At 35.8% G+C, this 13872-nt stretch overlaps 1 protein-coding gene across 2 annotated transcripts; it reads left to right on the forward strand.

Annotated features, from left to right (window-relative positions):
- Positions 1 to 7931: 7931 nt before the first annotated feature.
- On the forward strand, positions 7932 to 12538 carry LOC103701453. 2 transcript variants are annotated; one of them, XM_039130257.1, is made up of 6 exons: positions 7933 to 8319; positions 8442 to 8679; positions 8903 to 8945; positions 9057 to 10745; positions 11175 to 11316; positions 11660 to 12538. In XM_039130257.1, the coding sequence occupies exons 4-6, from the start codon at positions 9063 to 9065 to the stop codon at positions 12331 to 12333; spliced, it is 2499 nt and encodes an 832-aa protein (XP_038986185.1). In that variant the 5' UTR covers positions 7933 to 8319; positions 8442 to 8679; positions 8903 to 8945; positions 9057 to 9062; the 3' UTR covers positions 12334 to 12538. The 2 variants fall into 2 exon arrangements, with proteins under 2 accessions (XP_038986186.1, XP_038986185.1); XM_039130258.1 differs by having other exon boundaries at positions 7932 to 8679; positions 8868 to 8945.
- Positions 12539 to 13872: the final 1334 nt, after the last annotated feature.

Consider the following 13872-nt stretch of genomic DNA (forward strand, 5'->3'; position numbering starts at 1 on the left):
TTTTTCCGCTTAAAAAGGGCATACCGGCCACGGGAGCAGTTTCAAACCCTACCATTAAACCTCGAGCAACTTTCGTCCAATCGGACGGAGGAGGCTTCTCTACAAAGTGCACGAAAAGATCTACGCCGTCCTTTACGAGGGCGTCCGTGTCGGGTTGCGCTTCAATATTTTGAATCCCAACGGCTGACAACCGGCTATAGGCGGTGGGAGGGCGGATCGGTGACCGGCCGGGGGGTCCCGGGGGACCATTAACTGCTAATTATTGCCGTCCAACCCAAGGAGCATTTGGCTCTGATTAGCCCACTAATCGCATGGATAAGTGAGCTAATGCTATAGAAACATAAAGAGCGACTTAATAATTTTATGTTAAAAAAAAAATCATAACTATATTGATAACTTTAGCCCTTGCTTATTTCACCATTATGTGGCATCACATGGCACTAAATTGAATTTTTTGTTAAATTTATTATGCAGCATTAATTATCTGATAATTATACAAATAAGAGACAAAAAAATATCTATCTTGAATGGGTTAAGAGATGTTACTGCTTTGGTTCTCGAAAAAGATCAATGCAATGGCTGTGGATTTTATGTGAATGAGCTAACACCGTTCAAATCGAAAGAGTGACTTAATATAGTAGCCAGAATTACAAAGACAGATGAAATACACTATTTTCATAGGCATAACATTGAAGTGCGCGCATTTATATGATGTTCATATAGTCATGATTTTAGAAGAGATTAATGCTACAGAAGAAAAACCACTCATTTTTGTTTAAACGTTTAGTACGTGATTGCCAGCTAAGATTAGCAAAATATTCCTAACTCATGATGTTTCATGTCAGATAAAATAAATTTATAATTATATTTATAACGTTTACCTTTGTCGCATTTCACTATGATTTGGCATCTTATGGCACTAAATTAATTTTTTTATTTAAATTTGTTATGCAACTTTAAATGTTCGATAACTGCATAGGGTAAGACCGACAAAATATACCTACTTCGAATGGACTAAGAGATATACCATTTTACCGTCATGGCTATAGATTTCATGTGAATGAGCTAATGCTATAGAAACGTGAAGAAATAACTTAAATATAGTAACCTGATTTACAAAGAGAAATGAAATACGACATTTTTATAAACATAAAATTAAAGTTTGTATATTTACGTGATGTTTATATAGTCATAATTTTGGAAGAGATTAATGCTATGAAAGGAAAACCTCCAATTTCTGTTTAAACGTTTAGTGCATGACAGATAGCTATGACCGATAAAATATTCCTAACTTATGATGTTTCATGTCAGATAAAATAAATTTGTAATTATATTCATAACGTTTACCCTTGTCGCATTTCACCATGATTTAGCATCTTATGGCACTAAATTGAATTTTTTATTTAAATTTGTTATGCAACCTTAAATGTTTGATAATTGCACACGTAAGACCGACAAAATATACTTATTTCAAATGGGTTAAGAGATAACTTTACCATCATGGCTATGGATTTCATGTGAATGAGCTAATGCTATGAAGACTGACTTAATATAATAACCTAATTTACAAAGAGAAATGAAATACGCCATTTTTATAAACATAAAATTGAAGTCCATACGTTTACGTGATGTTTATATAGTCATAATTTTGGAGGAGATTAATGCTATGGAAGGAAACCTCCAATTTCTGTTTCAATGTTTGGTGCACAACAGGCAGTTGTGATCGACAAAATATTCCTAACTCATGATGTTTCATGTCAGATAAAATAAATTTGTAATTATATTCATAATGTTCACCTTTGTTTCATTTCACTGGCATCTTATGGCACTAAATTGCATTTTTTATTTAAATTTGTTTTGCAACTTTAAATGTTTGATAATTGCACAAGTAAGACCGACAAAATATACCTATTTCAAATGGATAAAAGATAACTTTACCATCATGGCTATGGATTTCATGTGAATGAGCTATTGCCATGAAGACTAACTTAATATGATAACCTGATTTACAAAGAGAAATGAAATACGCCATTTTTATAAACATAAAATTGAATTCTGTACGTTTACGTGATGTTTATATAGTCATAATTTTGGAGGAGATTAATGCTATGGAAGGAAAACCTCTAATTTCTGTTTAAAAGTTTAGTGCATGACAACGACAAAATATTCCTAACTCATGATGTTTCATGTCAGATAAAATAAATTTATAATTATATTCATAACGTTTACCCTTGTCGCATTTCACTATGATTTAGCATCTTATGGCACTAAAGTGAATTTTTTTTATTTAAATTTGTTATGAAAACTTAAATGTTTGATAATTGCACAAGTAAAACTGACAAAATATACCTATTTCAAATGGGTTAAGAGATAACTTTACCATCATGGCCATGGATTTCATGTGAATGAGCTAATGCTATGAAGACTAACTTAATATAATAACTTGATTTACAAAGAGAAATAAAATATGCCATTTTTATAAACATAAAATTGAAGTCTGTGCATTTACGTGATGTTTATATAGTCATAATTTTGGAAGAGATTAATGCTATGGAAGGAAAACCTCCAATTTCTATTTAAACGTTTAGTGCACAACGGGCAGCTATAACCGACAAAATATTCCTAACTCATGATGTTTCATGTCAGATAAAATAAATTTATAATTATATTCATAACGTTCACCCTCATCGCATTCACCATATCTGGCATCTTATGGCACTAAATTGAATTTTTTATTTAAATTTGTTATGCAACCTTAAATGTTTGATAATTACACAAGTAAGGCCGACAAAATATACCTATTTCAAATGGATAAAAGATAACTTTACCATCATGGCTATGGATTTCATGTGAATGAGCTATTGCCATGAAGATTGACTTAATATGATAACCTGATTTACAAAGAGAAATGAAATACGCCATTTTTATAAACATAAAATTGAATTCTGTACGTTTACGTGATGTTTATATAGTCATAATTTTGGAGGAGATTAATGCTATGGAAGGAAAACCTCTAATTTCTGTTTAAAAGTTTAGTGCATGACAGATAGCTATGACTGACAAAATATTCCTAACTCATGATGTTTCATGTCAAATAAAATAAATTTGTAATTATATTCATAACGTTTACCCTTGTCGCATTTCACCATGATTTAGCATCTTATGGCACTAAAGTGAATTTTTTTTATTTAAATTTGTTATGAAAACTTAAATGTTTGATAATTGCACAAGTAAAACTGACAAAATATACCTATTTCAAATGGGTTAAGAGATAACTTTACCATCATGGCCATGGATTTCATGTGAATGAGCTAATGCTATGAAGACTAACTTAATATAATAACTTGATTTACAAAGAGAAATAAAATATGCCATTTTTATAAACATAAAATTGAAGTCTGTGCATTTACGTGATGTTTATATAGTCATAATTTTGGAAGAGATTAATGCTATGGAAGGAAAATCTCCAATTTCTGTTTAAACGTTTATGCAACCTTAAATGTTTGATAATTACACAAGTAAGGCCGACAAAATATACCTATTTTGAATGGGTCAAGAGATATACCACTTTACCATCATGGCCATGGATTTCATGTGAATGAGCTAATGCTATAGAAACCCAAAGAGTGACTTAATATAGTAACTTGACTTACAAGGAGAAATGAAATACGCCATTTTTATAAACACAAAATTGAAGTCCATTCATTTACGTGATATTTATATAGTCATAATTTTGGAAGAAATTAATACTATGGAAGGAAAACTTCTAATTTTTGTTTAAACGTTTAGTGCACAGTGGGCAGCTAAGACCGGCAAAACATTCCTAGCTCATGATGTTTCATGTCAGAAAAAAAAAAAAAAGAAGTTATATTCATAACATTAGCCTTTGTCACACTTCACTATTATCTAGCATCACATGGCACTAAATTATTTTTTTTAATGTAAATTTATTATGCAACATTAAATGTTCAATAATTGTGCAAGTAAGACCAACAAAAAAATACATATCTCAAATGAGTTAAGACATATACCACTTTACTGTCATGGCTCTGGAAAAGCTCAAGGCTGTGGGAAGGAAAGCCCCGCTGGCTTCACTGTCATCGTTGTAGATTTCATGTGAATGAGCTAACGTTACAAAAACCTACAGGGTGACTTAATATAGTAACCTGGCTTACAATTTACAAAGAGAAATGAAATATACTATTTTTTAAAGCATAACACTGAATTATGTGCATTTATATGATATTTGAACGGTTATGAATTTGAAATAGATTAATATATACTATGGGAGGAAAACCTCCAGTTTTTGTTTAAACATTTAGTGCGTGATAGATGGATATGACCAGCAAAATATTCCTAGCTCATGATGGATAAAAGAAATTCATAATTGTATTCTTAATTGTGCAACAGTAAATGCTTAACAATCATACAAGTAAGGGCAAGAAAAAAACAATACACATCTCATGACATCTCATATCATTTATAAGAAAAGCTTTGTGTTATGTAGCATTGCATGGCATGGCCTAAAGTTCTCTGAGATTAGGATTTGAAGGCATATACAACTACAGGACAAATAGGAGTAAGGTGGTAACTATTTTATTCAATCTAGATCATGTCAATAAGCAAATATTTGAGCTTGGTTCCAACCTTGCAAGACTTCATTCTAGTCCATGAATCATAACTTCAAATGAATGCCAGGCTGCAGAATCAAATCAGTTGGTGCTAGATTCTATTGCATCAATCACACTTGAGCCCTGTATAAAGTGTACTAATATGGCAACTCAAAAATATCAGAAGGAAAAGCTAATGTGGAGCTTTATGTTGCTCAACTTGTACTTATACTGTTTAACCTATTTCGCAGGGGAGCAATGAGAAAATTCCCCACCAGTTGTGCTACTCTTAGGTGAGGTTCATGGATTACTGAATCATCTCCCCAGTATAAAAGACTTCCTGTATGAAAGTAGGTGAACTGCATCAAGGAAGAAGTGCCCAAATTGGGAGGTCGTTTTAGCTTTTGGCCGGAGGATGACATGGGAATCTCGATAAGTGAATTTGATTTTTCATAGAGAGGAAGCATGGTATGTTCATAAAAGCAACTAGAATCTATTACATCTTGCTAGAACCTTTTAAAAAACTTGTAAAATTGCAGATATTCCAAGATGACAATAAGAGTAGGCCAGACCACAGCCTTCAGCTAGCATGCATTAGGCCAAAAGAGTCAGAACAAGCCGAGCGTGTTTTAACCTAATCTAAACTCAGCTAAAAGTATTTAGATGTGATGAACTTGCAAAAATCGACCTCCAAAGGCGACATAATCCTATAAATTAGCGCTTATCCCAATGGTCGCACCATTTAGAAACTAAAGCTTCTGGGTTCAAGTCTTAGATAGTGCATCACCAAGTATTTGAACTTAGCTGTTAATACTATAGGTATGTCTTTCCCCCTTTCTCTCTCTCTCAAAAAAAATACTCAGTATTTTCTCTTTATAGTCAACCTTCATGAGTATAAAAATATTTTTTTCAAAAAAATATCCTTCTCATGCATGTGTTATGTTTATTTTAATTTATTATATTTGATTTAACCATCAAGCATTAGCGCGATGATCCTATATATCTTCATTACTCTTTGAGTCTTTTGATAAGGAACACAAGTAAGATTGCAAGCATGTCAGGTTGGATCAGTGACGAGCACAGCTCAAATACAATCCCCATTGGAACTGGACCAAAAAAATTAAGCCGAAACCTAGTTCAATTCCCTTCAAGTTGAAACAAATTGGGTTTAATATTAATTTTATTGATCCATAGGATTTTTTGGGTAAAAGTGGGATCAAAATTAGTCTGAACATAAACCATAACACACATATATAAATTGGTTTCCTAATTACATCATATAACATAAACAATTTTTTTCCATAACATTTCCATAAAAAAATAATTATAACTAAAATACAAATTTTAACAAACTATATTATGAAAATAAAATTAATTTCTCATATCCAAGAAGAGTTATGAAATATATAGTGTACTAGTTTTGGATCATTTCAAGTTATCCTATTTATTTTCAAGGCATGCATGTTTTCGAATCCCAACCCAATCCGAATAACTTTGATTTGGGCTAAGACGAAATTAATCTCGAATCAAAATGAGATAGGAAGCAGGTCAATCCGATCTACTTGCAACCTAAAACCAAATAACTCAATAATTCATCACCCTAAGATATATACAACATAAACAAGTTGCTATTTGTTCATTGTTACTAAGACTAATAATTTTGCTGAGCTCCATACAGTACATGCTTCTCTCTAGAGGCCTCTGATGATAACCATCAATCTAAGCCAGAAAGGAACATTGGAGCTGTTACCCAGCTTGTGACTGGTATTTGCCAAGACATAATAACATTGATGTCTTCCAACAGGGATAGGCCAGATCACAAGTTAATAAAGGGAAGCTCTGCAGGTATTCCAAGATCTAGCAAGGAGAACAGCTGCTGCTAGCACTTACATAATAGAGTTCTTCTTCAACTTTTTTAAGATTTAGAATAGCAAAGCCCCCCTTCAATCTGGCTCAAAATAAGGATCCCCACTTGAGAAGATCAAGGCCTATGGATCTTTATGCGCCCATCCACAAGGATGCCTTGATGGGCATGAGCATAATGCCAAGCAGGCCTCTCACAATCGTTTCCAATAAAAGAAATTTCAATGCTCTAAATATAGAGGGCAAGTTTGTCCAATGATTTCTAATTGCACCATATGTATATACATCATGTGCATATTTACTATATTCTTTTTAGAGAGAATAATAATGTGTACTTGAATAGGAATGGTAATTTACTTTGCGCCGTCACGTATCCAACCCGACCTAACCATAATAGAGCAGGTTTTATCGAACCTGCAAATCTAGAAAAAATATGAGCAATGGTAAAACCTATTCTAAATTCGTTCTAGATATATATAACTTTTCACAAATTCTCTCACCAAGACAAAATAAAATTGATTTGCATGGTAAAAAAAAAATTGTAGCTTTATCCGACCTAATCCACCTATAATGGCCTATTCAGTTGCCATCCCTATATTTGAATGAATTGTTTGCTTACTTTTATTTATATACTTCTTTCCTAACTTTGGAGTTGTTTCAATAGTGATCCAATCATCGACCCGTCATCATATTTTTGAAGTTGCTTGTGATGAGAGCTAGTAGCTGTCTTTTGTTTTGAATGGAAAGGACGAGAGGGAAATGTACCCAAAAAAAAAAAGGGGACAACTAATGGTAATTAGTATCCGTAGAAGGATGACGCATTATATCGAGAGACCCATTCCTTGGGGTGAGAGCCAATAAACTACAAAAAAAAATAGGGGCTTTAATATAAATTCCTAAGGGAAGCGAAAGATAGACACATGAACGGGCTTTGATAAAATAGATGGAAGCGAAGAAAATGACTCTTGAGCCATTCAATTTGGTATATTATATCATTACATGACTAATCGCATTAATTTTCTGCATGCTGACGTTGAATTGAATAAGCATACGAAGGGTTTGGATTTGGACAGCTCAAGAAGCTGACTTATTCTAATCATCATATCAAGACATCCGTGCTTTGAGTGGAACACGCTTCTTGAAGAGACACGAGATTTCTTTAGTATATTACTGTGTCATTTTCTTGTCACCTTTTGTGATGAACTTCGGTTGTCTTTCGGACTTTTCATGTATAGTTTCACAAGTAACATGAGATTCGAAAGCCAACTCAACATAGGCGCCTTGTGATTACATTAAGCTATCTTCTTGTATGTTTTCTTTTGCCATATGTTTTCTTTTGCCAGACCCTTTTCCCTAGCCAATGCCCAAAGTAACTCTCAAACAAGACAGTAGACACAAGAGAGAGAGAGAGAGAGAGAGAGAGAGGATGAATCTAGATTCCAATAAAAGTTACAAGTGTGGCAAGTGTATTGCCCAAGTGATCAAAAGGAAGAGGATTGCTTAAATGTTTTGGCATCTAAAAACACTAACGACATCTTTTTTCCCACAGGACTTGCCCACAGAGAGAGCATCCTTTGACAAAGTCCTCTAGAGTTTCCTTGGACTCGCTGATCAAAACATTTAGGTGGACGGTGGACCACAACAACAGCGCTCGCTGTGTGCCACGAAAAAAGTGTCGTCTGGTCTCTTCAAGGAAGGAAAGATGGCCAAGTGACAAGATCTGCGAACCGTGTTTTACTTCGTTTCGCCGTCTGGGCTTCCTCAATGCCTTCTTCTAGTCGGCTTCCACGTTTGCTCTTCCTCGGCATTTACTCACCTTTCCTCTCTTCTACTTAATTATGGAGTGGTTGCTTTCCTTTTCTCATAACCAGATGTTGCTCTCCCTTTTTTTTTTTTTTTTTTAGTAAAAGATGTTGCTCTCCTTTAGTAGTCTTTTCCATGCACTCAGTTCTGCTATTTTCTTGACAGCTGACAGACTAAACATATTCATTCAGAGTAAATGAGCCATGCTGTGAAGAAATCCAACCAGCGAGCCATCCTTTATTCTTCTTCTCCTCCTCCTAAAACACTTTTGAGTTTTGAAGAAGTGCATGCACATGCACCAGAAGAAAGCAATTGTACGTCTCATGGAAAAGGATCTGCAGTGCATCTCAAAGAATTTGTGGAAGTAGGAGTGAAAACACCTGGAATTCCCTTGGGTTTGCAGGTGAATCTTCCATTTTCCATTCGCCTATTCAATTTTGGCAGTTAACCGTTTGCATTTAGGACCTGTTTGATCATAGAAGGTAGAGGCAATAGAAATCTTTACGATTTTTAACGCCTTAGGGTTGATTAAATCGTTGCCTTTTTCTTGTTCTTGTAAATCTCTTACTTTCATAGCGTTGGGAATCACAGAGTCTCAAGCTTTATCATGTTCTTCATTGAATCAGACCCTTGCGAGGAGGAGATTATGAGTCTTGGGAGCAGTGCTATGTAAGTTTCATAGAGTGTGAAGTTTCCTTTCTAGAAGTGATGTTTGGCTTGGGGAGTTAGATTTTGTGTGTGGCATCTGAGGATTTTTTCTTCCTTCTCAACTTTCCGCAGTGGAATATGCCTCAAGACAATCTAAGATCAGCTGTTCACAGACGTTTAACAAAGACGCTTCCTGTTGGATTTGAAGATGGGAATGAAACAGTCCAATGTGGGACAAGCAGAAGGTCCAAGACCTCCCTTTCTCTTGCATTAGAGCCTGCAGATGGAAGAGGCCGCCGTGGCCGAGATCCGGTGCCCTTCATGAGTAAGGAAGAAGAGGCCACGGCCTACCGAGATGACAGTGAGTTGCAGCTATTGCAGGTCTTTACAGGAGCTCGCAAGCTGAACCAGATGATCGGCTCGTGGTCCAAGGCACCAAATCCTGATGGGCGATGGAAATATTTTGCAGAAGATCTTCTGAGAAGTGCTTTGGATCTCCAGGAGTCGTTAATCATGCTCGAGAAGCTTCAAAATGACTCAAAGCTAATGTCCAGGATGAATAGGAAAAAGAAACCAGAGTTCATATATAAAAGAGAGCAAGAATTAGAACGAGAAAACCATTTTGATGCATTGGGTTCTAAAATATTTGCAGGTGGAAGCTACCACAATAGATTGCAGGAACCACGACTTTCTATCGATGGGTCTTCGAGGAATCTAGTTGAGGAGCTGAAGAAAGTGATAGGAGACTGCCTCTACAGGCAGAACCTCTTGTCATTATCTTCTGATGATGAGAAGGCTTCTTCGAGCAAGTCGCCGAGATACACTCAAAGCAAGGGTTCCAGGGATAAGCCAAGCGAGCAAAAGGTAGAGGTAGCTGGTTCCATTGTTGCCTCAGACCAACCTAAGAAGCCAAAAGCTCCAAATTTGATTGCTAAGCTAATGGGTCTGGAAGAAGTCCCTTCTTCAGAACCTGTTCAGCCAGCCAAAAAAGAAAAGAAGGGGAAGAGCATAGATTCCCCAGGACATAGTCTTGAAATTGAAATGCCTCAGGCAAGGAAGCTGCAAGTTGTACAGCAAATTCCATATCCAAAGAGAAAGGCACTACGCGGAATCATAGAAACAATGCAATTCAAAGGTCTTTTGAGGAGCAGCCAAGTTGACGACCGCAGATGTCGGCCTAGTTTCTTTGACACTCCACAGCTGCAACAGTACGCCAGAGATTTCTATAGGGATGATGATGTGCCACAAATTGTGATTGTGAAATCTCTGCATTTACCACGCCGGGGGAGAGGCGAGGTCCTGAAGGAACTTACTTTAGAAAAGGTCATGGTTAAGGAAGGGAGAAGATCAACTAAGTTGGTCCAGGAAGAGAAGGTTTCTGAGCAGACAAGTGTCGTAACCAAAATATTAGGAAGAAAAGAAGTGAAGACCAGGGGGAAGACTAAAGAGAAATCATCACCAAATGTTAAGGCCACAACTTCTTCATGTCAGAAACAGAAGAGGGGAGAGGCTTTTAAGGCTCATAAAAAACCGACTGAAGAACGGAAGCCACTGCTGCTGAATAAGAAAAAACAGGAAGAGAAGAAGAATGACAAGGCCACAAAGATGCCAATATCACATCCAACTACTTCTACAGCACTGGCAAAGCCTGATAAAAGACTATCAGCAGCAAGGAATATTGCTTCCACACAAATAGGTACATCACAAAATCGAAATCTAAAATGTTCATCAAAATCGGCAGCACAGAATTTCTCTGATTCCACAAAGGAGAAGAAGATTGCAGGAGCAAAACCAGCCAAAACATCTAACATTGTCAAAACAGTTAAGTCTCTCCTCCAAATTCTTCCTTGCATAATAACTTGTTTGTTAGGTAAAGGCTTAGATTTTCAAGTAGTGACCAGTGGGACTTTGGTCTGCTGTTTTGCACCACTACCCTTGGAGAATTCACCGAGGAGAAATTCTGGGTTCAAACCGGAAAGGTGGTAATCCCGCCATATTTCGAAAAAAGGAACAAAAAAGAAAAAGAAAAAGATTTTAAAGAAGCAAGGAAAAATGGCATCAATATATTACATAGGTGACTATCTCAGTAGAAAGATAATGAAGGAAAATATGTAATTTTATAAAAAAAAATTTGCCATTATATTACATTTATTAGTAGGTTACCATGCACATGCAATCAAAATTTATCAGATGACTAAATCACTGACTGGTAATTTTCTGGTTTTGGCGATTATATCATATTTATTATAGAGTGATGGTAATAAAAGCAAAGAAGATGGCAGAGAGTTCAATTCTCATAATAAAAAGGATAGTGTTTCGGCAAGAAGCAGCAGTGTTTCTGGTGATGAGCTCCCTGAACAGTCTGACCAAGACACAAAACCACGCAACAGAGGTAAGCCATTTATATAATTTCCAGCTTTAGCTACAAATCCTTTTCTTTTAGTCATGAGTCTTGCTTCAGCTTGCACATTTTTACCAACACATCTGCATGCACATACTTGAATTCAGATTGTTCAAATTGTTGGTTAGTTAGTTCATAACTTTACATGGAACTTGTCATTTTAGTTTCAAATTAATCCATATTTAGCATCTTTTCTGCAAAGATGAGACCACAGCAGAAAGCATATAATAATTTAAAACTTAGTTTTTTTTTTTTAAGGAATAATTTAAAACTTTTTTTTGAGATAGGAATAGTTTAAAACTTATGGTAAACTAGATGCTTTTTCCAATTGCAGATGACACAATAAAAACCGAGAATGTATTATGTGAAGTCATGCGAAAGACCAAACGAGTTCGAAAAATCTCTGAATTAGAAGAAGCAGCTATTCAACTTCCTGAAAAGAAAGCAACTACGGGAGAAGCAAATGCAATAGAAGGTGACCTAAAACTGTTGCTTTTGAGCCGCCAATCATTTCTTAACCGCGCACGAGAACTTTTCAGTGTTGATGCTATCAGACCTGTATGCTATCAGAGTAAAGGCAAAGATAAGGATGGAAAAGGAAATGCTAAGCTCTTACTGGACATTGCAGAAGAGTTAATGGTGTGCAAAAGCCATCATCAGAAGCACTTGATTCATTCTTCGGTCCAAACCAACTTGTGGGGCAGAATGGTATATCATTCTTTAGACCAGTTGGTGAAGGAAATCAGTAATGAGATCGGCGAACTGACTAATTACAGTATGGTTGATGATGATGCTACCGCCGCAGATAGTCTTCATATAAGGCTGGAGAGAGATCTCAAATGCAAGGATGCAATGCTAAATGCTATGTGGGACTCTGGCTGGGTTAATTGGATTTGCATGGAAGACACAGACCAAATTGTAGGTGAAGTGGGGGAACATATCTTGGCTTGGCTTATTGAAGAGGTTGCTTCTGAATTAGTATACCAAATAAGCTTTTTATGTATCTGAGGACCTTAGGTTCTGTGTGTATATCGACTGCAAAGTTCTATTTTATACATGATGCTGTATATGTTGTGGCCAAAAAATGCTATTTTATATAGAAATATATCGAACAATATAATCAATAGAAAAGAGCAGTAAATATCAGCTGAGGTATTGTCATTGTCAAGGAGTGCTATTTGAGTAGGTTGTGACTTATTTATAATGTGAGAGTTTCTTTTGCAGTCGCTGGTGGCGATCGATAAGCATAAATCTTGATGATTCTTGTTATGTTATGAAAGTTATGTCCTTTTGGTTTGGACTAAGTATTTTATTTCTTCTTCACAGGCCTAGAAGCTAATGATAGCCAGAGCTTGCACTTCTCCTTTAAGAACTCTTGCTCTGTCAGTTTATTGTGTTTTACACAGTTTCTCCATTCACAGGAACAACAGCCTGGAACAGAATTCATTTTCATTTTTGCTATGAGAAGGATAGTTTATTTTACCAAAAAACTGTTTTGTTTACCGTTATTGATGTCGCAATGTTACCTCCATCAGTAAACATTCTCATCTTCCCACCATGATACTACCATGCTTATTGTGATTGCATCTATAGCCTCAATTTCACAAAGAGAGGTACATTCCATGCAAGCAAAAACCTCTTTTTTTTAGTAAGAATTAATTTGTTTTAAAATAATTCTCTTCTAAAGTCTATGCCTCAGAGCTTCCTAGATTTTGCAAGTTGAATTGGCCTTTGTAACTTGTGAAAATGGTGCTGCTTTGACAAAAAAATGACAGTGGCTAAGGAGTTGATTGGAAATATAGTATGTTTTAAGGATTGGAGGTGAAAGTTGGACTGTCCTACCAATTTGGTTTCCAATGGTCTTTCTCCTGTACTAGTAGTTCGTAGGCTAAAAACTATTGAGGTGCAAAATGGCGTTGCATTGATTGAAGCCAAGATACTGTTTTCTTCGGAAAGAGAGTGATACATGAAGGCAGCGATAAAGCTTTTCAATTCAAAGTGCAGTGAAGTGGTAATTGGGATGGCTCGAACGAATGAATTGAAGGATTTTGATGGAAGATAGTAGCATAAAAGCTTTGGTATTGCTTACACCAGGAAATTTATTAGTTATTGAACAACTATACTGAAGTGGTCGATAACATTACATCGACCTAGACATGATTAATAACTCGTATCCCGACACTTGAAGAGGTCGCGGTTCACCACTAATCACTTACCCAAGAAGCCATATTTGAATGGTAGGGAGTTATTTATGCATGTAACCATCAAAAATCACCAAAGAGTGAGTTACCAAGACAAAAAGCATCTAAGAGATGATAATTATTGCTGGAAATAACTATATTGATGTGAACAAAGCTTCGACGTATCTCTTATATACCATGATAAGCGTCGAGAGGATTTCACGCTCTTAACTTTGGTCCAAAGTTCTACAGCACGAGTATCGTTCCATTTTGAGGAAGATCGACCGAATGTAGAGAGAATTCATCTCCACAACTCTTTCCTATTGAAGGATTTCTATTTGTTACCAATTATTGTAAGAAAATATAA

This window comes from Phoenix dactylifera, chromosome 9 (genome assembly GCF_009389715.1).
Source record: "Phoenix dactylifera cultivar Barhee BC4 chromosome 9, palm_55x_up_171113_PBpolish2nd_filt_p, whole genome shotgun sequence".
Lineage (NCBI taxonomy): Eukaryota > Viridiplantae > Streptophyta > Magnoliopsida > Arecales > Arecaceae > Phoenix > Phoenix dactylifera.

Excerpts from the sequence above, each read along its gene's own strand:
- LOC103701453 (XM_039130258.1), top strand. The coding sequence starts at position 9,063 with ATGCCTCAAGACAATCTAAGATCAGCTGTTCACAGACGTTTAACAAAG. Across the intron at positions 10,746-11,174 it reads CATCTAACATTGTCAAAACA|AGTGATGGTAATAAAAGCAA; the intron begins GTTAAGTCTCTC and ends TATTTATTATAG. Across the intron at positions 11,317-11,659 it reads CACAAAACCACGCAACAGAG|ATGACACAATAAAAACCGAG; the intron begins GTAAGCCATTTA and ends TTCCAATTGCAG.